The sequence below is a fragment of the Typopeltis vanoorti genome, chromosome 17, assembly GCF_054136105.1.
Source record: "Typopeltis vanoorti isolate ZY-2024b chromosome 17, IOZ_Tvanoo_1.0, whole genome shotgun sequence".
Classification (NCBI taxonomy): Eukaryota; Metazoa; Arthropoda; class Arachnida; order Uropygi; family Thelyphonidae; genus Typopeltis; species Typopeltis vanoorti.
The window spans coordinates 45,529,243-45,554,352 of NC_143565.1; the positions used below are offsets into that span (position 1 = coordinate 45,529,243).

The 25,110-nt window shown below is 35.9% G+C and overlaps 1 protein-coding gene across 2 annotated transcripts in view; it reads right to left on the reverse strand.

The window, feature by feature from the left end:
- Window positions 1-3,106: 3,106 nt before the first annotated feature.
- The window catches only part of LOC150097352 (uncharacterized), a 117,470-nt gene continuing 95,466 nt past the window's right edge, over window positions 3,107-25,110 (reverse strand). For both annotated transcript variants that reach the window (XM_090407424.1, XM_090407426.1), the window contains one exon: window positions 3,107-3,451. In XM_090407424.1, coding sequence (XP_090263550.1) covers window positions 3,367-3,451 — 85 coding nt within the window. In that variant the 3' untranslated portion in view covers window positions 3,107-3,366. The remainder of the gene's footprint in view (window positions 3,452-25,110) is intronic.

Consider the following 25,110-nt stretch of genomic DNA (forward strand, 5'->3'; position numbering starts at 1 on the left):
GAGTTAAACCAGTTATGAAATTAAATGGAAATATAACCCCAAGAAACTGAGCAGATCATTCATTCATTCACACAATCTGAAGCCCTGGGATACCACAATGGAGAATGAAAAGTCCTCATCCTTGCATTTCTAGCATGCCTGAACTGGTTGCTAAAATTTTATCATCCTAGACTTTCTCCCCCTCCCATATCAACAACTTCATAGTTTACTGTCAATAGCCAAGAAGAACTCTCTCTTTTGTTTCTACCTGACATTTATCAGGAGCTGTGTGAATACCATATTTCACATTGTGGACAAACCAGATCTTAGTGAAAATAATTCGTGTGTAGAGGCTTAAGTGCTGTGAGGACATCATGTTGGAGGCTTAATGGATTTTTTACAACACTCAAAAAGGATTAAAATAGAATTTAATACTTCCTATATTTCATCCTAGTCACTAGGACATCTACGGGGATTACAAAAACAACTAATGTAACATGAACACAAATATCATACAATACTAAGCCCAACCATTAAAATAGAATTTAATACTTCCTATAATTCGTTCTAGTCACTAGGATATATACGGGGATTACAAAAACCAGAGGTCCCACCTTACATTCCAGGCCACCTACAACCATCCTTAGAGCGTGCTCCACCTAGATAGGACTTTAGTGTCACCCATGTGGTTGGGCTTAGTATTGTATGATATTTGTGTTCATGTTACATTAGTTGTTTTTGTAATCCCCGTAGATGTCCTAGTGACTAGGACAAAATATAGGAAATATAAATAGGAAATTAAGTAAAAAAAAAAAAAAATTAAATTCTATTTTAATCCTTAGTGAAAAGAAGTAGTGAACAGCCAATACTGAAAGTTATTATTAGTCCGGTTTTGCACAGCATAGAACAAAGAATCTGCCTTGTGCCTTGTTCACAGAAAGTGTTATAAGCATGACTTACTCCAAGAGCTCCAAGCACTTGTTACACAATTTCTAATTTGAGTCTAAATGATGGTTCATGTCTAAAATTTAGTATTATTTTTGTTTTCAGTTTATAACTATACAGTAGCTATTTCAGTTTCATCTTTATGATTTTGTCTATTTAGCATGCTGCACTAACCTTGAACAGTTAATCGATTGTTGTATGTTCTATCTTGTTTGAATGGTTTTTATTTTATTTTTTTAACATCAAGGATGAACTGTTAGTATTTAGTCCAAAATATTTTTTGATTTCTATTATGAATAAAAATGTATTTCTACTGTGACTTTGCATCTGCACAGGACAGTGCAAATGGTGTTGACTTTACAAGTAAAGATGTGACAGTGACACTGCATAACATCAATATAACATGTATAACAACTGTATGACAGTGACACTGGTTCCTGGTAAAAGGGAAACATTACAAAGTGTCGAGGTAATTGAATCAAAACTGTCTCAGGACTTTGGAATTCAATACAAGCACAGACTGAGGGAATGTGTTCTGCAGAGCTTGGTAGATGGAAAGAGAAAATTTTAACATAAGATAGTGATATGACTGAAATATAAGTTAGGGAGAGGAGCCTATCAGATAGATAAGTGGTGGAAGAATGAAGTCACTAATGTGAATCAGTGGAATACAAGGAGCGGATGATGAAGAGAATGTTCTCAAGATTAAAGTTAGAAAAAGGAGCAACTGTGCTACTCTTTCTGCAATTTTTTAAATATGCCTATATGCATATATACTTAACAGCATGAAATGTCATTGCTTTAGAAGAGGACTGATTATTTGGCATAACAGTATGTTGGGACCAAAGACATATATTAAGAACAGCATATTTAAAGTAAAGGCAGAATTAACGAGGCCATCAAGAAAACAAAACTAAGCTTTAGATCGGATAACTGAAAAGTTGGTTGGTGAGAGGTCAGATGTCCTGTAACTTACCACACACGCTTATCAAATTAAATTTTTCCCTCTAAATTTTTTTTGCACCTTACAAAATTAACAATTGGTTATTAGAACCAAATGTTAATTCTAAGCTAAAGCAGATCCCACTCTCAAGTAATTAACTAAATTTGTGGCAGAGTTCAATGCATTATAACAAACAAATGTGCACCAAATGCTGTCGTCATGTTCCTGCCAACTGAAAATACATTAAAGTGATGGTCTCACAACAGTCATCTCAATGGTGATTATTTTTGATTACTATGATCATTGTCTATCAGCCATCAATTCAATTCAGATTCCAATAAAACTGGAATTTAAATCCACAGTCTGATAGCTGAAGAGTACAGATATTATCCACTCAGGCCAGCATTAATAAGCAAATCCATATATATATATATATATGGATTTGCTTATTATTCACTATAGATTATGCATTACAATTGACATACTAAAACGAGATACTAATCTAAAATGATGCACCAACCTAATCCAATCCTCACTATCTCCTGACAATATGTTGGGACTATTCATGGTCTCAAACTGAAAGCCTTATGAAATGCTTCATGTTTCAGGATTATACGTACCAAACAGTCCTCTGCTTACAACTGGACCATTATGTGCCTGTATAGCTCACTGTAAGAATTGATAGCCAATGTAGAGAACCTTGCTTCCTTAGCAATTTGATTATAAAATATTACCAGCTAAAGATATGTTGATATCACTTGTTCAGTTGCAAGTAATTAACAGCAGTGGTCAAAAATAAAAAAATTCATGTTAACTTCTGAAAAATGCAAAGTATTTTATACACTAAAAGAGATAGAATAATTCAGACAGGAAAAATTTTTACTTTTTTATAAGTGGCTGTGCTGTTGCGAACTTAAAATTAATTAAAACTAAATGGTAGAGTGTAGTATATTTTTAATTCAAACAATAAAAATTAAGTATATTAAATATACTTAATTTTTATTGGATGATCAAACTGAGGAAGCTCTTTGTGGGTCCTCAAATTATCATTCATTTTGTTAAAGCAATATTTTGCAACTGCTTTAATGATGTAATTAAGGTACCAATTACTGTTTCTTAGCTTTCTAATTAGGATGGCTGGTCAGATTGCATTATTAATACAGTATCAAAATCTGAGCACGAGAGTTACAAAATGTAGAGATTATATCAAGTAAAAAATTTTTTTTCCAATACATACTGTAACTGTATAATTGCATGATGCTATTTATTACTGATAAATCTCTCTACCAATTATTCTGTTATATGAAGTTAAAATCTCAAACACCACAAAGAGGTTTGTCCACTGCATATAAAGTCATTAAATATAAACATCATAAACATATCATACAATAAAAGTTCTTGACAAGAGTTATTTGCAAAAGTCTACCTTTTTTGTCAAAAAAAGTTCAGTTAAATATATATCACTGAATTAAATTAAGTCCAACCAGTACGAATTTAAGTTATATATTTCGAACAAGAACTGGGACTTTCTGTCCTTCTTCACACATTATACTATACAAACAGTGGTACACAGCAATAAAATTCCTGAAAAGATACATAAATGCAAACTTTAATTATAACAGTTCGAGGTTGTAAGTTTATAAAATTAAACAATTTATGAGATAAATGAGTCTATTTTAGATCTCTATTACAAACAATTAAAGCACAAAACTTTCACAAATAGCAAACTGAATTTCCTAGCAAAGGACATCACAATCAGTTGATAAAGGAAATGGCATGAACTTGTAATGGGGACAAAACAATGTTTATGTATAGCAGGAACCACACATAAATAAAGAAAATAGACAGCAGGAAATCATACATTTACAACAGAACACAAAGGATGAGTATGAACCAGATATGAAGAACACAAAATATGAAAAAGTACAAATTATTAGATCTTGAATGAAGAATTTTTTTTATACTTCATTCAGGATTTAACAAGTTTAATAAATCAACAAAGATATACTTCTACATAAGTAAAGATGCAGATTGTTCAAGGATTTATAAATGAATACCTTTAATGTAGAATTACTCTATAGAAAAATTAAATGCAATCTGTTTTGTAAAGTTTAACAATGAAAGAAATATTCTATGAAAATTGTTTATTATGATGTAAGAAGAGTTGAGTTCAAAGTTCACTGGCAAAACTTTCGGATAAATGTTTGACCTGCCTGCGGCAATCGAGTATGCACGGGGAGCGGCGCACGCTGGTAATTCCCGGAAGATGCTGCAAAGGAGATCGGTATCGGGGAGAAAACGTGACACAGTGAGAAGGGGGAAAAGAGGTAACATAAAAGGAGTCTGCTCCCCTTTCTCGAGGCTCTTTTTCTTCTCGCCTCTTTTTGGGTTCCGGATAGTCCTCTGCTGCTCGGCATCGACACCTGTGGTTCCAGAGTCCTAGCTCGAAACATCTTCGGAGATGAGTAGCTGAATGCGACCGTCGGAACGGCATGTCAGACGGAGACAAGCAGTGAAGGAGAAGGCCAAGCATGGACACATGGTCGGCCTTCCGTAGAGATCTGTACCCGATGATCGCCATGAACGACCATGTGTATCAAAATTAAGCTGAGCTGTTTCTAGTCCACTTTGGAGGAAGAGACCTAATAATGGGTTCCAAGTCAAGCCATGTGAGATAATCGTCCAGACAAAGAACAAGCATTTTGTAAGAATAGTTGAAGATTGAGTGACGGACCTGATGAATTTCCTGAGAGTTGGTAAGGTACACAACCTTTAGTGTTTCTTTTGTTCAGAAAGAGAAGAAATGTTGTGAATTAGTAAGCAGGAACATTCTAATATAGAACTCTTAGTGATTATTTAGTAGCAGTGTCATAGCTCCATGAACATATTGAGTGATTGTATAGATAAGTTATGTTATGCATGTTATGTGAAATAGTTAACAAAGTTAATAGAATAATTGTTTTGGAGGAAATTATAGATCGGTGTATTGATGAGAGCTAAGAATTATTCTAGTAGCAATAATTCATGATAAGATTCAGTTGTATCGATTTTAGTTGCCATAATTAGCTTTATAACCTAGAATGCCATTAATTTAGCCTCAGCTAAATTAATAGTTAAAGAAGTCATGTGTATAATTTTGGATATGTATTCTAAGAATTCAATAAACGTATTTTTGTATTTTAACCTGACTTGTGGGCTGAGAATGAATCCAATGCACCACTCATTTTAATCTGAACCTGAGCAGAATAGATTTGCTTAATTGAGACCACGACTGCAAACGAAAATTAGCATAAGTGATTTAGGTAATTTGATATTAAGTGTATTTGATAGATTGATCAGTCTTGTATATTCACTGGGAGTTGTTGCTTGGTTAAGAGTTCTTCTAACCTAAAGGTATTGGCTGGCACAGCTAAAACAAATAAATTTGCCAGTACCTAATTGAGGAGTAACTCCAGATAGTCGTTACAAAGGATCACGCTCAAACCTGAGACAAACCCTTTGTTTAATTAATTAATAAAAGTGATCAATCATAGGGTTGGTCAAATGTGTAGATAGCTCTTCTACCATAAGTAGCGAAGAACGATCTCAAGTTAGTCTCGCATTTTAGAGTGAACAAGACATACAGGTAAAAGCACCACCTTACATAATAAGAACAATAAATTCACATAAAAGGAAGAAGATATAACAATGGCACATCTGACAGGATGCGATTTGATGGTTAAAATAAAATTAATCGATCGATCGCAGTGAGTAGATTTTGGATTCAAGTCAGGCAGTCAAGGTGCAATAGAGTTTAATAGAAAAATTTGTGATTTTAAAAGAATTTCATTGTGAACTTAAGTGCAAGTATGTCTCTACCCAGAAGTTCTGAGATGAATGACTCAGAGTTCTTCAGAACCGTAAACCTGCAACAAATGTTCCCACAATTCTCAGGGGAAAAGACAGTTGATGCCATTGCATTCTTTTGCTACGTCGAAGAATTGAGAAAAGTTGGCCGATGGACTGATTTTCAGCTTCTTATACTGCTGTGTAGTAAGCTAGTAGGGAAAGCGAAAAGCCTCCTCTACTCATCACCAGTCCTGAAAGAGCCCTAGAGTATACCAAATTTAAAGAAGTGCTAATTTCCAAGTTTTCCAGTAAGAGAGGGCTTGTCCAAATCCTCGAGAAACTGTACAGGTGCATACAGAAGAAAGGGGAAAGGGTATCCAGTTACTTAAACAAATTATTGTCTATCACCCAATCCGTGAGAGCATCGGCAGAGGAAAGGACCCACCTTGAGAGGATGGCCTTTCACCAATTTAGGTCGGGTCTATGTAGCGAGCTAAAAGAGGTTATTTACAAAAAAAATGCGAAAAGTCTTGATGGACATTATAAATTAGCCAGAGAGAGAGAGAGAGAGAGTCTTGAAGGAGATGGCCCACGCCTCTTCCATGAGAGCATTACTACTGGAAGAGCCAGGTGCTCAGATCCCTCTCCACTTAAAATACGAAAGCAAGTCTGATTCTGATAAGGGCTCAGATCATCTGAAGTTTCTAGAACATCAGTACAAGGAAAGTACGGAGAAACGAGATGTGGGTAGGAAAAGAGGGAACCTCAGTACACACCATAGTGAGTCAGTCGGCAAGGGCGATTCGAGTGAATTCAACACTTGAAGAATGCAGAGTGTAGCATTAGCAGAGGTACAAGGAAGGATACCACTGTCCCTGGTGGAAGGGTTTATTGAGGAGATCCCATGTAGTTTCCTGTTCGACACTGGGGCTCATGTATCTGTGATTCCCATGTCATTGGTTAAGAGATTCAATGCTTTGGCTCCTGATAGCCTCGTTGAATTACAGAAGCCAGTTAGAATCATGGGAATTGCCATGGTTGAACTCCTCTCAACAACCAAGGTTGTTATAAGACTTTCCATACCGTGTTTCCCAGTGAGTCTCACACATGAAGTGCTAATCCTCCCTGAGCTTGCAGACAAGCAATCAGGTCATATTAGGCCTTGACTTCTTAGAAAAACATCACTTCATGTGTGACTTTGCTAGTGAAACATTATCTCTTTGTGGAAAAAAAATTCCGACCAAGGTTTAAGACAGGAAACGAATGGGAAGCACATGAAGTTATGAAAATTGAATTAAATAACTTAGAACAAGATTCAATTGAATGGAAGGGAAAGTTGGTGCATGATGCTGTAAGTTTATCTAGCTCGGAGCATGAAAGAATGGAGATCAAGAAATTTTTTCCGTCTGTGTTCGATCAATTTCCCAATGCATTTACAGAAGAGATTGGCCCTATGCTGCACAAATAAGGTTGAGCATGCTATGCAGATCACAACGGAATCTCCCATATATGTCAAACAATATCAAACCCCCCTCAAGCACCTAGGCAAACTAGAAAAGTTATTGCAGGAATATGAAAGTGCGGGGATTATCGAGAGATCTGACTCTCGGTGGAACAGTCCTTTTATCCTCGTAGAGAAGCCGAATAGTAGCCTGAGGTTTGTTTTAGACTTACGGGAGGTTAACAAAGTCACCAAGCCCATAGATTTCCCTGTGTGCAAGATCGAAGACTTGTTGATGAGCCTGGAAGGAGCAAATTATTTTTCAAAATTAGACCTGAACTCTGGCTATTTTCAGATTCCCCTCAGGAAGGAGGATAGGAAATACTTTGCCTTCACCACCAGATGGCAAAAGTATCAACTTTGCCAACTTCCTAAGGGAGCCAGAAACTCAGCTATGAGTTTTCAGTGTCTAATGAACTCTATTCTTTCTGATATGTTGAGTAAGGGAGTCATATGATTCCAGGACGATCTGCTAGTCTACTCGTCTAACTTAAGAGAATACAGGGAAATCCTGGATAGATTAAATGGAGTCCGTTTATCGCTGAAATGTTCAAAGTGTCAATTCTTCCTAAGGAAGGTGGAGTATCTAGGACACGTAGTGAATAAGGCGGGAATAATTCCCACTAAAAGTAATGTAACAGCCATATTGAAAGTCAGAGTCCCCACCACCGTGAGGCAGGTTCAAAGATACCTAGGTATGGTCAACTTCTATCGTAAATTCATTCCCGGGTGTTCTAAGCTAATGGAGCCTATAGTGAGACTGACAAAGAAGGGGGTGAAATTCACGTGGGGGGGGGGAGGAACAACAGCATGCCCACCAATCCTTAAACTTAGCTTTGACTAAGTCACCTGTTCTCACTTATCCCAGGCTTGGACAAACTTTTTTTTATTTCAGCCGATGCCTCCAATGATACAATTGCTTCGATAGTGGAACAAAAGGAAGGAGAGGATTTCAGACCCATTGTTTTCATTAGCAGAAAGCTCTCCTCTTCCGAAAGGAACTACTTCGTGATAGGAAAAGAGGCTCTGGCCATTATCTATGCCATCAGGAAGTTCAGGTATATATTATTGGGGCAACATGTCATCCTGAGATCAGACCACAAGCCTCTGTCCTTCATCTCATCCATGAAGGATAAAAATCAGAGGATTATACGTTGGTCTCTCGAAATGCAGGAATTCGATATAGAGGTAAATTACATCCCTGGGAAGGCAAATGTTGTGGCAGACTACCAGTCAAGGTCTCTAGATTCTGAACCAGTGGAGAATACCTGCCCAGATAAGGAAATTATCGGCTCCATACTTAAGGCCGATGAGAAGAGGGAGAGAGAGAACTTACACCTCCCCAATTTCAAATCTGGGAGAAACCTGTTATAATTGAGGCTCAGAAAATGGATCCAATGTGTGTGTGTGTGTGGGGGGGGGTTATACTAGAAATTATCGAATGGTGAGAAGCTCTCGCACAAGCATTTGTTCTATGACACCTTGTACATATATAAGGATGGTCTTTTGTTGTCGAAACAAGATGTTACGGCGAGATGGAATGACAAAATCCTGGTTCCGAAAGTCATGATTCCATGGGTGCTCTACACGTTTCATGACTTGGATCTGGCAGGTCACCAAAGGTTTTATAGAACGTGGAAAAGAGTAATGGACAGGTATGTATGGAAAGGAATGAGAGGGGATGTTGAATCTTATGTATCCTCATGCCACTTATGCCAACAGAAATCAAACATCATAGGAAAGGCTCCTCTCCAGCCCTTCCCAATCCCCTTACGTCTCTTTCAGGCTGTGGCCATGGATATTGTAGGTGCACTTCCCACCACCTCAAAAGGGCAACAAGTACATACTTGTAATAATAGATATGTCCTCGAGGTTTTCAGAAGCCACAGTCATGAAGGATCAAACTGCAAAGACTGTGACAGGTAAGCTGTTTAAATTCATTTTTTCCAGATATGGAACACCTCAGACTCTCCTATCAGACCAAGGCTCTAACTTCACAGCTGAGGTCATGTTACAGCTTTGTAAACTGTTAAAGATAAAAAAAATTGTTCACTATTCCCTATCACCCACAGGGAAATGGAATGTGTGAGAGGATGAACAGAACATTGAAACACTCTTTCCAAACTGGTGGATAGTCGAATATCGGACTAGGACACTCATTTAGCACACACCCTGTTTACATGCAGGACTGCTCTTCATGCTGCCATTAAGGAGGCCCCTGCAGTCATACTTTATGGTTTCGAGCCACTGTTCCCAAATGATTTCAGAAGTTCCCGAGTCAGTACAGGTTTCCCTGACATAGATGACTATCTAAACAACTTAATCAGAGAGAACAAGGTGGCATATGAATTGGTAGCTAAGGACCTGAAACCAGGGAACCTGGTCCTCCTGGAACAAAACTCCAGCAACAAGAAGGGGGGGGGGATTTGGAAGGGGTGCCACAGGACATTGGAGATCCTAGAAAAGTTGCCTCCGGTGACCTTCAAGATATAAGAGAGGTCACATCGAGGAATGACTATGGTTGTGCACTTGAACCGGTTAAAGTTGTACAAATGTACATCAGACAGGCTGGTGTGTTTGGGAGCTTCATTAGAAAGAGTGTGGGGAAAAAGGGGAAGCTCTCGTGTAGTGGATAATTACCGGAGAAATAATGACGAAGTGGAGTCCAAGGCGTACAGGTGGAGGAAAGGCGACAACCAAGAGGAGGAAGAACATCACGCCGCAAATGACCAATTCCCCAACTACAACAGAGATAGAAGTTACTCTGGCACAAACAATAGGGATGAGCAAGCTCAAAAGGATGAGAGAGGAGAAAGGAATATGATTGGTGATGGGAGTGGGGGTTTAGCCCAGTCAAGATATGATCTGAGACCCAGGCAAAATGGGCAGGTCTTTCCCAGAGACTTGAGGGATAACTTGAAGAAAAATTTTTTTCGTAAAAAATTTTAAAAGAAAGGGGAAACCTTTGTTACATCTTGAATAAGGAATTTTTTTTTATACTTCATTCAGGATTTAACAAATCAACAAAGATATACTTGTACATAAGTAAAGATGCAGATTGTTCAAGGATTTATAAATGAATACCTTTAATGTAGAATTACTCTATAGAAAAATTAAATGCAATCTGTTTTGTAAAGTTTAACAATGAAAGAAATATTCTATGAAAATTGTTTATTACGATGTAAGAATAAGAGTTCAAAGTTCACTGGCGAAACTTTCGGATAAATGTTTGACCTGCGGCAATCGAGTATGCACGGGGAGCGGCGCACGCTGGTAATTCCCGAAAGACGCTGCAAAGGAGATCGTCTCACGTTGAGCTGTTTCTAGTCCACTTTGGAGGAAGAGACCTAATAATGGGTTCCAAGTCAAGCCATGTGAGATAATCGTCCAGACAAAGAACAAGCATTTTGTAAGAATAGTTGAAGATTGAGTGACGGACCTGATGAATTTCCTGAGAGTTGGTAAGGTACACAACCTTTAGTGTTTCTTTTGTTCAGAAAGAGAAGAAATGTTGTGAATTAGTAAGCAGGAACATTCTAATATAGAACTCTTAGTGATTATTTAGTAGCAGTGTCATAGCTCCATGAACATATTGAGTGATTGTATAGATAAGTTATGTTATGCATGTTATGTGAAATAGTTAACAAAGTTAATAGAATAACTGTTTTGGAGGAAATTATAGATCGGTGTATTGATGAGAGCTAAGAATTATTCTAGTAGCAATAATTCATGATAAGATTCAGTTGTATCGATTTTAGTTGCCATAATTAGCTTTATAACCTAGAATGCCATTAATTTAGCCTCAGCTAAATTAATAGTTAAAGAAGTCATGTGTATAATTTTGGATATGTATTCTAAGAATTCAATAAATGTATTTTTGTATTTTAACTTGACTTGTGGCTGAGAATGAATCCAATGCACCACTCATTTTAATCTGAACCTGAGCAGAATAGATTTGCTTAATTGAGACCACGACTGCAAACGAAAATTAGCATAAGTGATTTAGGTAATTTGATATTAAGTGTATTTGATAGATTGATCAGTCTTGTATATTCTCTGGGAGTTGTTGCTTTGTTAAGAGTTCTTCTAACCTAAAGGTATTGGCCTGCGCAGCTAAAACAAATAAATTTTGCTTTAGCTCTCCAGATAGTCGTTACAAAGGATTTGGCTCTAACCTGAGACAAACCCTTTGTTTAATTAATTAATACAAGTGATCAATCACAGGGTCAGTCAAATGCATAGATAGCTCTTCTACCACAAGTAGTGAAGAACGACCTTAAATCAGTCTCGCATTTTAGAGTGAACAAGACATACAGGTAAAAGCAATACCTTACATAATAAGAACAATAAATTAACATAAAAGAAAGAAGATATAATAAAATACAAGCAATAATGACAGACATAAAAAACTTTTTGGGTAGCATCTTGTATGTAGACTATACCATTAAAATCAAAAATTAAGTTCAAAATAATAATTCTATATTACAATACTTTTTATCTTATGGATAAAGAATCCCAAATAATAGATATATAAGAAAGTTGTTGACAGAAAGTTAGTACTGATGTAAACTGTTCATTCCTGTTAGGCTAGATGATGATGGGAATTGTTTATGTAGGTATCTTCCAGTGTGTGTTGGCATTCTATAAATGGAAAAAGACAGTAAACTATTTGAAATCCAAAGTATCTTGTCCATGGGGCCAAATAGCAAGCATGTCAACATAACATAACTAGGCTAAAAGTTTGAAAGTAGCGTGATGAATACTTTGTTCTCAAAATGCTCCATGTAAAAGCTGGTCAATGGTAGAGGAGCGGGGTGGGGAATGGGAGACCCATTGTAGAATTCCTGTTTTTCTCAAATCCAAGGAAAAGTTCCATATGGCCAAAGCACATCATATTTACTAACAGATGAGTTTAGCACTCCCATGAGCAAATTGTTACTACTCACATAGAGCTTACTACATTAAACAACATGAAGCTGCTCTACATGGAGAACCATTTTATTTTAAAAAGCTGGAACTGTAGACTGTCCTATGATATCCCCAAAGTGTCAATAACAACAATAAAAAAATGTTGATGATCTATTTGCCATTTAAGCCTATGGGCAAGACACTTTGGATTCCTTTGTAGCTTACTTCAATAGCTAATACTCTAAAATTCATTTCACATTAGAAAAAGAATCAAATAACTGTTTATCTTTTTTTTTTAACACTCTCACTTGCCTTTCAGAAGGTTCACTATCTTATTCCATTTAGAAAGCCAATACACACACACTGGAAGATATCTGCATAAACAATCATATCATCATCCAAGTTCAACGGTATGAAATCCTCAAAAAACTGACTCAAAGAGCCAGGGCTATTCTTCTAGTGATGTAGCCCTTTCCACAGAAACTATCTTTGCCACACTTCATCTACCACATTATGAGCCAGCTACAAATTGTAACCATTGGCTAATAGCTACAGCTTCTACAAAATAAATAAAATACATTTCCCACTTTTCCTCCTTCTCCTATTGAGATGACAAATGACTTATGCCAAGAATCTGGAACTCTTCTTCTGTAGGTATTCTTGTATAGTAAGAGAAGGAAATCCACAGAAGACATAAGATGTTTTATCATCTCATAATGGATGTCATGAGGACTTACTGCACTGGTAAGAAATAGTAGTTTTTTAGTTCCTCCATAACAAATTGATGATTGCATAGCCATCATCATCATCATCAAATTCCTGCCATGTACCCTCAAGGGGTGTACACGATATGACAGTACTACATGAAAAAATTACATCATTACTAACTTCCTATCTACAATTTTCCTCCAAATCAGTCTGTTACTTGTCAAGACTCCAACATTATCAGATCTTATATTTCTATCGTCTAAGGCACTTTGTACCATATCAATCCACCTATATCTTGGTCTTCCTCTGGGTCGTTTTCCTGCCAACCTGGCAGAGAACACTTGTTTTGCTAATCTCTCTTCTCCCATTCTATTTAAGTGACCATACCAACTGAGATTAGCTCTACTAACGCATTCCTGGATGCTGACAATGTCAAGTTCTTTCCTAATATCCTCATTTTTAATATGATATTGCCATTGATGCCATCTGTTCATGCCTCTAATCTTTCTCAGGACTCTCATATCTGCGGTCTCTAGTCTTTGGTCAAGTGTTTTACTTCTGACCCAGCTCTCAGATCCATAAGTTAAAACTGGTTTGAACACTGTCTTGTATACAGCTAATATAGTGTTCCGACTAATTTCTCTCTTATTCCATATGAATTTATTCAATTGACTTCCTACCACACCAGCTTTGCTGATTCTGTTGTCTATTTCTATATTTAGTTTACCATCTTCAGTAAAAATTGTGCCTAAGTAGCTGAAATGTTTTACTTGTTCCACAGGTTCTCCATTCACAACACAGTTGACATTTTCAATGATTCTGCCTATTTTCATTGTCTTTGTCTTTTTATTGCTGACCTTCATACCATATCTATTACAACAGCTATTCAATTTAGTCAGAGAATCTTGCAGACTTGTAGCGGATTTATTTAGAAGTATAACATCATCCGCATAAAGCAAAGAGCTGACATTAACATCTTCAATTTTGATATCAGGTTTAATACCACATTCCTTCATAATGTGATCCATATAGATAATGAATAACAGAGGGGATAATGTACATCCTTGTCTCACACCAGATTTAACATTAAACCATCTTCCTGTACTTCATTCAATTCTAACTGCTGACTCACAACTCAAATAAAGACTAAGTATTGCTTGATATAATGCCCCATTGACACCATATAACTGCAGCGTATTGAATAGCTTCTCTCTTGGCACCTTGTCATATGCCTTTTCCAAATCGACAAAACTTAAATACAGATCTTTGTTATATTCCCATGCTTTCTCGACTATTTGTCGTAAAGTGAAGATCTGATACTGACAGCCTCTATTTGGCCTGAATCCAGCTTGTTTTTCACCAAGCTTTTCTTCCACAATTCTTCTCAACCGTTTCTCAAGTATACTTGCATAGATCTTGCCAGGAACACTCAGTAGGGAAATACCTCTGTAATTCTCACATTCAATTTTATTTCCCTTTTTATATATGGGTACTATGAGAGCTCTACTCCAATCATCGGGAATTCGTCCCTCTGTCCAGGCTTTCTGAACTATGCAGTGCAGCCACTGTAAGACTCTTATACCACCATACTTCAGCATTTCTGGTCGAATATCATCTACTCCTGCTGCCTTTCCACATTTCAAGCCTTTGATGGCTTTTTCTACTTCAAGTATGGATATGTATTCCTGACTGCATGCCTGGTCAGTGTTTTTTATCACTGTGCTGTCATCACTGCTTGTTTCATTTAGCAGTTTTTCAAAGTAATTACTCCATTCTTCAAGGATATCTTTTTCTCCTGTTTTCATTTCACCTTTATGATCTCTAATTCCTTTTACAGCACACTTTCCTCCATTCCTAAGCTTCTTCAACAACCTCCAGAATATTTTGCCACCTTCTTGATATTTATTTTCTATATTCTTGCCAAAGTCCTCCCATGACTTTTGTTTAGCTAGTTTTACACACTGTTTAGCTTTCTTACATTTGTCTCTGTATTCTGTAAGAGTAAAAGCTGACTTATTTGCCAGGAACTTTTGATATGCTTTCTTCTTTTCCTTCACTGCCTCTTTAACTTCCTGTGTCCACCAGGGAGTTCTGATTTTTTTATCCTTGCACACAACCTCACCACATTCCTCTCTGGCAGAATCAATCAATGTTTCCTTCAGAGTTTGCCACTGAATCTCCAAGGTTTGATTCCTGTTCTCAAACTCTTTCATTTTCTTTTCAATCATCTTTCTGTATTTTAGTCTACAGTTCACATCTGAGAGCTGCTCAACTTTTATTCGCTTTAAAACTTTCTTACAAGTTATTCTTTTCAATATGAAATTCATTTTATCCTGCTCAACACTAAATAGTGATCACTTCCAATTTCAAATCCTCTGTACACTCTGGTGTCCTGCACCAGGGAGAAAACATGACTATCAACAATAACATAGTCAATGAGACTTTTCTTATTCCCAGCCTCTTCTCTCCATGTGAATTTGTGCACATTTTTATGTTGGAACATGGTGTTAGTAATAACCAGTCCATGTCCTGAGCAGAAATCCAACAGATATTTGCCATTATTATTAGCTTTGCTCTTTTCTCCAAATTTTCCCAAAATATTTTTGTATGTCTCACAATCATTTCCTACTCTACTATTTAGATCCCCAACAAGGACCAACTTTTCCTTTTTCACTGTGTCAGTTGCTTTTTCTAAAGCCTCAAAAAATTCCTCCACTTCTACCTTAGTAGAACCTTCTGTGGGACCATAGGCACAAATAAGTCTCATTGTCCACTTCCCCATTCTCATATTTGCCCACATTACTCTACTTGAGACTGACTGCCATTCAAGAAGATTAGCCTCGTATTTTGTGTTGAATACTATGGCTACTCCTTCTTTTCCTTGATTGTCATTGCCTGAATATAACATTTTGTATTTATTGCTCAGAAAGATCTCACCAGTTTTGGTCTTTTTTGTTTCAGTCACCCCTATTATGTCGATCTGGTACTTATCTAATTCCTCAGCTAGCTCCATTTCTTTGCCATTCAGGCTTCTTACGTTGATAGTACCGATCTTTAACTCTGGTGATGTTGAGTTGGGGTTTGTTTTCAGATTTGTTCCAGTAGCTGACTTTTCGCTGTTCGCCCTGGTTCCCTGGCAAAAACAACGGGGGCCTTGTTTAACCGGGTGACGCCCCAGCCGGCATGAAATTTTGTCATGTTGTACCATCATTTTTTATTTTGGTTTAACCAATAAGAATACAATTTGGTCAGCTAAATCCCAAATTGCCAGCCCATCCTCGTTCGTTCAGTATCAAAGTAGATACCCAACAGGGTGCACCACGAGAAGGTGAGGATTGGACATTAGGTCAGAAGCCCTGGTCGGTTCTCCGCATTCCTTTAAAGGCTATGTGGAGGTCTCCTCTCAGTTATACAGCTTTGACCCTTAAGCACTGCTGTTTTTCTTGTTGTTCTTTTTGCATCAAGAATTCAGGAGGATATGAAGCTGTTGCTGAGATTCTAGCAAAATTTCCTCCCAACATAAATCTGTAACATCTTTGGGATTAGCAACAACACATCCATTATGTTCCATGGTAGACAAACTGTGCTTTCTATATCTACCTTCCATTTTCCAAATTTTTTAAACTATAGAATTATTGCACTGGTTGTTGGTTTAATCAATGACATAAATTGGATCCAAGACCGTTTTTAACTCTGATGTCTCACATAATGTGCTTTGGCCTGAGCATGTTTAAAAGCTAGGATATTCACAAATGGCTGGCATAAGAGTAATCTAACATTGGCACTCTGGGTTCCACCAAGGATAGGATGGAAATTGAGATGATGTTTTTGGAATTGTGGCTGTTGCTGCATGGACAATACAATCTGTGACATACTTCTTTATTGCTTCACTAAATAGATGTTCGATAGACTGCTTCAGCATTAAATTTTGCAAGATAGGAGTATTGTGATCAGCCTAATCCATTTTCCAAATGGACATCTGTGTGGGAGAATGAAGTTCATGTAGACATGGTACGAATATCTACTACATGGAACTCTGTTATGCAAAATGGAATAAACAGGGATGTATATGAAACTGGTGATATTGATACGAAGGTGGCTAAAGAGTAGTATATATATAGAGGTGCAGAATCCAGGAAAAAGCAGGTGACTAACAGTATGCTGTAAGGTTCTGTGCTTGGAGTACTACTGTTTAATTTGTTCATAAATGATATAGCGATTGATCTGAAGGGAAATATTCAGTCATTTGCTGATGATGCAAAATTGGGTAGTGTTGGATTCTGAATGAAGAGAAATTTAGATTATTAATATTCCTTTCAGAATCCAACATAATCCACCATGGCAAAGGCTACATTTGTAAATATTATTTGATGAAAATCTCTTGTTATAAATTATTATTCATGTAATTGCCTTGAGTTTATTTATTAAGTTTTATTAATTAATCTAAAATATGTGTTAGCAATGATAGGACCTTGTATTGAGATATTATTCTATTTATTCTGATTATTCCTAATTTAATATTATGAGAAACTGTATATATAAGCTTAATATACCTGATGTGAATTATAATATTTAAGTTTTATTTATTATTACCAGTGTGTAAAGGTATAACGTTATGCAATACTTCTGTTTTTATTTTATTTTGTTTGTTACTATGGAGACGGGCGAGAAACAGCTGGCGCGTGCGTGAATGGCAAGATATTGTATTGAACGGAGAGAAGGAATTGACATAAACAGAGCACGAGAAACATTTTTGGCGGGAAAATAGAAGGGAGGTATATAAGCTAAGACCTGAGAAAACCGGGGCTCTTTTCTTTAACAGGATCGACCATTCAGGAACATGAGAGCATTTCAGTATAGCACAGGCAGACGAGGAAAATACGGAGTAGCAGAAAAGGAATGCAAAGGATTGTCGTAACTAGAGCCTTAGTGCGGTAATTAAGCTATTAAACTAGCAGAAAGTATTAGGCAACTGAGAATAATTCTAGAAGTTAAAGAATTACTGCATGTTCCATTAGTTTCATGGAATTTTAACAGAGTGCTGAATTAATCAAATAGTGTTAAGGAAGAAATGAGCATTTTCCTTTATCCAAATACGTCCATACATGTAAAGTGCAACCATTAAAAGTTCAGTTATCATTGAGAAGATTTACTCTAATCAGTGCTGCCATAGTGTGCTAAATAAATACAGTTATTAAGTGAGCCCATAGTGAAGTTGATGAGCAAAGAATTTACACGGTAAGAACTGTCCATTTATATGTCACTTCAGTGCAGAAATATATGTGCGATTCCTCCTGTTATTTCCCACATTAACTATAACGTTTTTTTTTTTGCTGAAATCAGCCGGAGTAAGAAGTATGAAAGTGTATACTTATGAAGCAGTTGTTGCCACCATTAATGTATTGAGACTTTGCTGACTGTGTGATAATAGTAAAAATTGTTACTAAGAGATTTTGTGATATTGAACTCTATTAGAAGTTAATTCAATGTTGTGAAAGCCGTAAGTTTGACAGCAGGATGTTCATAGATTGAATCTATAAGATGTTGTGACCTGTATGCTAAGATATTTATATTATTTTCTTGTCAGAGTTGAGCTTATTGCACCATTCATAAAATTATCGGACCTAGCGGGAGCCTTAAAATTAAGAGATAAACTCGGCCTGTATAAGAAGTAAAGTTACTATAAAAAAATTAGTTATTGGTTGGTTCCACTATATTCCAATAGACTAATCTAGATATAGAGTGGCACAGTCTAAAAATATAAATTTCTCTATATTAAAATTAGTAATCAACCAGCAACTATTTACTTGTTTAAAAACTAAGTTAAAACAAGATGGCGGATCGAATACAAGGAAGAAGTATGATCCAACAAAATGGCGCAGCAGTCGACAGGATTTGATTCCACAAATATAAGTTAAGATATTGAATATTAATTTTAAGATAGTATTAGAAAAAGTGATCCCAGAAACTTTAAAAGTAATTTAAAGGAATCAAAGTGGACAGGTTGTAAACTAGATTCAGGCAAAGAAAGAAATTGTTTCAGGATTCTGAATTTTTTTTTTTTTAGATTAAGTTTGTAAGCTGATAAAATAAAAATGGCAGTTTCATCTAGTTCAGAGATGGAAGACAGTGAATTTTTCAGAAGTGTGAATCCCCAACAGGTAGTTCCCCAATTTTCAGGAGAAGACTCTGATGATGCGTTATCATTTTTTAATTTTATTGAGAGGCTCAGAGAAACAGCAGGTTGGACGGACTTTCAGTTGTTGATTTTACTCAGAAACAAGTTAATTGGCAAAGCTAAAACATATTTTTTCTCATCTCCTATACTAAGAGAAACTTTTGAGTACAAGAAATTTAAAGAAGCTTTACTATCTCAATTTTGTAAACGGAGAAGTGTTGGACCAAATTTATGGAAGCTACAGAGGATTACACAGAAGGACAAAGTGAAGAAGAAAGTGTTGCTGATTTCTACAATAGTTTACTAACACTCTCTCTCTCTCTAATAGTTTGAATGTATCCAATGAAGACAAACCTCATTTGGATTGGACAGTTTAGACAAGAACTGAGAGAAACAGCCTATAAGAAGAAGATAACCTCACTAGAGGAATGCCTTGAAGCTGTCAAGGAAAAAGAACAGATGATTGGAGACTTTTGTCCCTCATCCAATATAGGCCTTGTAAACATAGTAAAAAGAACTGATTGTTCCCTAGTTTTAAATAAATCCTCAAAAGAGAATAGAAGGAAAGAAGATGAAAAGAAAATTATTAAAGAGAATTCGATAAATTATAACTGCATGTCTGAGAGTAATGAGCAAACCAACAAGAAGTTATTCAAGGAAGTACAAGAATTTGTTCACCAAGAAGTAGAGAAGTTGCAACAGCCAATGAAAAATAATTTAGATGAAGTAATGAAAAAATTGACAGAAATAACTATAATATTTCAAGAAAACTTCAATCCCACAGCAGATTATGTTAGCAAAGTAGTCAAACTGGAAGTTGAGAGGCAAAATAAACCCATTTTGACTAAATTGGATAGAGTGGTGGAAGCCCTAGAGAATGCTAAACAGCAAATGCCCATTAGTTCTCAACCTCAGACAAGGAGGAAAATTCTCACAGATGGTGGAGATCCTCCTAAGTGTTTTAATTGCAACAAAATTGGTCACATTGCTAGGAATTGCTACTTTAATAAAAGAAACTACACTGACAGCAGATGGAACTCTAGTTTTGGACATATTCCTCACAGAGCGTATAATAAGTCTCAAAATTTCCCTAGATTAAGAGAATCAATGATGAGAATTAAAGGAAATGTCCAAGGTCATAAATGTAACATTCTATTTGACACAGGTTGTAATGCTTCAACCATCAATAAGCATTATTTCCTAAGAATAAGAGATAAATTATGGAAAAATGTTACCAATTTAAGGAGACCTGTAAGAATTTCCACTCTCTCTGATTCAAAATCTACAGCATATGAGAAAGTTCGCACAAAAATTTATATACCAGACATCAAACTGTGTGTATATCAAGATCTATTTATAGTTCCTTTCTCTCCTAGCTTGGACTCTCACATAATATTAGGAACAAATTTTATGGAGAAGCATCACTTCTCTTGTGACTTTTCTAGAGGTGAAATATCCTTAAGAAACAGAAGGATACAAGTTAAAAGAAACAATAAGTCTGCATGCACAAGAACAAAGCAAGTAACAAGAAGATTTTTTGTACCTAATGAGGAAGAACCACTTGATAAAGTGCAATCATCTGTAAATATTCTAACTGAGAAAGATACTGATTCAAGCTCTACTATACTTGATCAGCCTGTTACACAACTTGACACTGACTTGACATCAAAACTTCAAGTGTCTGAGCAAGAAATTTGTGCTAAGAATCAAATGCCAGTTAAAATTAATTTTACTAAGATATCTGCTTTACATATCACAACTGAAATAATAAGAAGAGGAAAGAATTACAAGGGTTTGAGTGATCGCAGAAGGAAAACTAAAAGAATGGATTACCAAGATGGAAGACAACTTACGTTGGATATTAGTGACAAAGAACAGAGTTTCTACCCTGAAAGAAAATTACCACACTATAGGCTTAGGAAACAATTGTTTCCTTATTTTAAGAACAAGTACAGAAAGAAAGAAATGTATAAAACATGAAAGCAATTCAGACTTGATTCAAACTAGGAACTGTTTAAGTATTCAAAAAAAAAAAAAAAAAAAAAAAAAAAAAAAAAGAGCAGTCTGATTCCTCTATCACAGGACCTAGTGTGAAAAATCTTTCTTAAAAGAAAAATTTTTCAGAGGAAGAGCAAGCCTTTGTTGGATTCTGAATGAAAAGAAATATAGATTATTAATATTCCTTTCAGAATCCAACATAATCCACCATGGCAATGAATACATTTGTAAATATTATTTTATGTAAATCTCTTGTTATAAATTATTATTCATGTAATTGCCTTGAGTTTATTTATTAATTAATCTAAAATGTGTTAGCAATAATAGAACTCTGTATATTGAAATATCACTCTGTTTATTTTGTTTATTTCTGATTTAATATTATGAGAAACTGTATATGTAAATTTAATATGCCTTATGTGAAATATAATATTTTAGTTTTTATTTATTACCACTGTGTAAAGGTATAATGTTATGCAATACTTCTGTTTTTATTTTATTTTGTTTGTTACTATGGAGATGGGCGAGAAATAGCTGGCACGTGCGTGAATGGCAAGATATTGTATTGAACGGAGAGAAGAAATTGACATAAACAGAGCACGAGAAACATTTTTGGCGGGAAAATAGAAGGGAGGTATATAAGCTAAGAGCAGAGAAAACCGAGGCTCTTTTCTTTATCAGGATGGACCACTCAGGGATAGGAGAGCATTTTAGTATAGCACAGGCAGACGAGGAAAATACGGAGTAACAGAAAAGGAATGCAAAGGATAGCTGTAACTAGAACCTGTAATCAGTGCTGTAATTAAGCTATTAAATTACCGGGAAAGTATTAGGCAACTGAGAATAATTCTAGAAGTTAAAGAATTGCTGCATGTTCCATTAGTTTCATGGAACTTTAACAGAGTGCTGAATTAATCAAATAGTGTTAAGGAAGGAATGAGCATTTTCCTTTATCCAAATACGTCCATACATGTAAAGTGCATCCATTAAAAGTTCAGTTATCATTGAGAAGATTTACTCTAATCAGTGCTGCCATAGTGTGCGAAATAAATACAGTTATTAAGTGTGATCATAGTGAAATTGATGAGCAAAGGATTTACCCAGTAAGAACTGTCCATTTATGTTACTTCAGTGCAGAAATATATGTGCGATTCCTCCTGTTATTTCCCACATTAACTATAACATTTTTTGCTGAAATCAGCCGGAGTAAGAAGTATGAAAGTGAATACTTGTGAAGCAGTTGTTGCCACCATTAATGTATTGAGACTTTGCTGACTGTGTGATAATAGTAAAAATTGTTATTAAGAGATTGTGATATTGATCTCTATTAGAAGTTAATTCAATGTTGTGAAAGCTGTAAGTTTGACAGCAGATTGAATCTATAAGATGTTGTGACCTGTATGCTAAGATATTTATATTATTTTCTTGTCAGAGTTGAGCTTAAGTGTATATTATATGACCCTGAATTAAATGTTTTGTTTTATTGATTTTAAATTTGTGTTTGCCTGAATCTTGTTTATTGCCGTTCATAAAATTATTGGACCTAGCGGGAGCTTAAAATTAAGAGATAAACTCAGCCTGTATAAGAAATAAAGTTACTATAAAAAATTAGTTATTGGTTGGTTTCACTATATTCCAATAGACTAATCTAGATATAGAGTGGCGCAGTCTAAAAATATAAATTTCTCTATATTAAAATTAGTAATCAACCAGCAACTAATTACTTGTTTAAGAACTAAGCTAAAACAAGATGGTGGATCGAACACAAGGAAGAAGTATGATAAAAAAAACAAAATGGCACAGTCGACAGGATCATAAGGGTTCATCAAGGTGAAGTAGATATTTTGCAGGATAATTTAAATAGGCTGACAGTATGGGGGAAAAGATAACAGATGAAGTTTAATGCAGAAAAGTCTATAAAGGTAGGTAGAGAGTTAAAGTTCAAAGGACATACTGATAAGATTGCCAAGGTAGCTCACATCATTACTTGATTATTGAAGAACACACTAATAAGTAGATATAAAGAAGTTATCATTCCTCTTTATAAGACTTTGTTAAGGTCGCATCTGGATAACTATTGTGCCCAGGTTTGGTCACCTAGGTTTCTTGAAGATGAAGTGGATCTAGAGGTGAGTGGTCATTAGAATGTTCACTATGATGATAGATTGAAGGGTGCAGAAGTTGGCTGATATGTGAAAAAGAAGGGATATGATAGAAACTTTTAAGTTACTAAAAGGATTTTATAGGACTGATGCAGAGGAAATATTTACACTTGGCTAGAGAGGCAAAAGTGAGTTGACTCTAAGGAAACTGGGCAAGAATATGATTAGCAAGGATGTGAGGACTAGAAATTTCACTTAGACAGTGGTGATGAATGGAATGGATGGTTAGAGTCTGTTGTGAGTGCTCTCTCTCTGTCATTGAGTTCAATTTAAGGAGAGTTATGATATATACAGTTGCACTTCGTTGTAACAAGAATGGAAATGAGATCATGGCTATAATAAGCAAAAAGCAATAATGATTTTAATTATGCATATGCCCATATAATTGCTCACTTTTATAATGAACATACAACACAGATATACCATACTTGGGTAGTTCTGGGAATACTAAAAAATGAAAGAAGTGACTCAGCTTTTATGACTATCCGCATTGGATTATGGGCCAGTTACTAATCTAATCATGTCCTTGGGGACCAAACCCTCACTACCTATCTCCCTCCAGTGTCTAGCCACTGGCCTTCCTCCCTTACTTTACTCAAATGCTGTGATTGTAAAATCAGTACCAAAACAAATTCTTCCACCAGAAACATGTCTACTAAAAGAAAGTGTCTCTTAGCTTATGAAAAAGTTGAAATTATTTGGAGTTAGAATGTGGTGTGAGAAATGCTGAAGTGTGGAAAAAGTTTTCTTTGTCCTCTTCAAGAGTATCAACATTGTGGAAGGATAAAGATGCTTACATATCAGCACTGGAAAACAACATAATCAAAACCCACAAAATAATTTAGAAGTGTGAGCTTACAAACATCGATGAAGCATTGCTTCAATGGTTCATTACACAAATAAAGTACCTAATTCTCAATAGACGGTTCAATCTTGAAGGTTTTAAGGGGAAAAATGTGCTAAACAATTTGTATGTGAGGATTTTTTATGTAATAGTTGGCTGAATCAATTTAAAAACTGACATATTGATATGTGGGTTTTTAAAAAGACAGTTGAAATTGTGTTTAATATTAAGTGTGTTGTAGTTTATACAAGTATATTTCTCTCTAATACATTTTTTTATTGATATATTTCTTATTGAGAATTTAAAAAAAATAGGAGGTAAACTTAATTCATTACTATGTGGAGAGTTTGGATTTCCTGTGATGAGTCTCTGGACTCCGTGGCCTTTCTTTCTCTCTCTCTCTCTCTCTCCAGGTTAGGTGGCTCCCTCTCTCAATTAGTTGAGTGGTTCTGTTAGTGATAAAACCACTTATCAAGAGATTGATCACAACCCCACTAATAGCCAAATCAACGAACTGAATTCTCTCTACTGGATGAAATTGGCTGGGACAGGAATACTATCAAAAAACTGAAGACTCATTTTGGTAGAATGCCTTTTTCTATGGTCTGCTTAAACTCCGTAAAGATGGTGTTCCTCTTAGACCTATTATATTTGTACTGACTCCTACTTACTACTGAGCAAAATCCTTCTCATCTCTTAAGTGATCATATTGACATTTCCACTCTTCTGCAAGAGTCTCCTTAGGATTTCTTCACCAAAATAAAAAACTTTCTCATTTATGAAATTGGTATAGAAACTTTCTGAAACTCTTCAGTTGTTGTTACAAGGATACTTCCACGTGTAGTCAAATTGTGTGATTTCATCATTTTGCTTAGGCCATTTTGACTGTAACAACAAACTTTACAAGCAGATCAAAGAAACCGGTAGGGAGTCCTCTCACTCCTGCCTTTGCAAATTGCTACCTTGAGCATCTAGAACAGCGCTTCCCAAACTGTGAGCCATGGCCCCCTTGGGGCCACGGCCCACAGTTTGGTTAGTTTTGTTGAGGGGGCTGTGAAATAATGAAAACAAATTTAAAATGTTTTAAGACTAAGTGTGCCATGTCAAATGTGTATG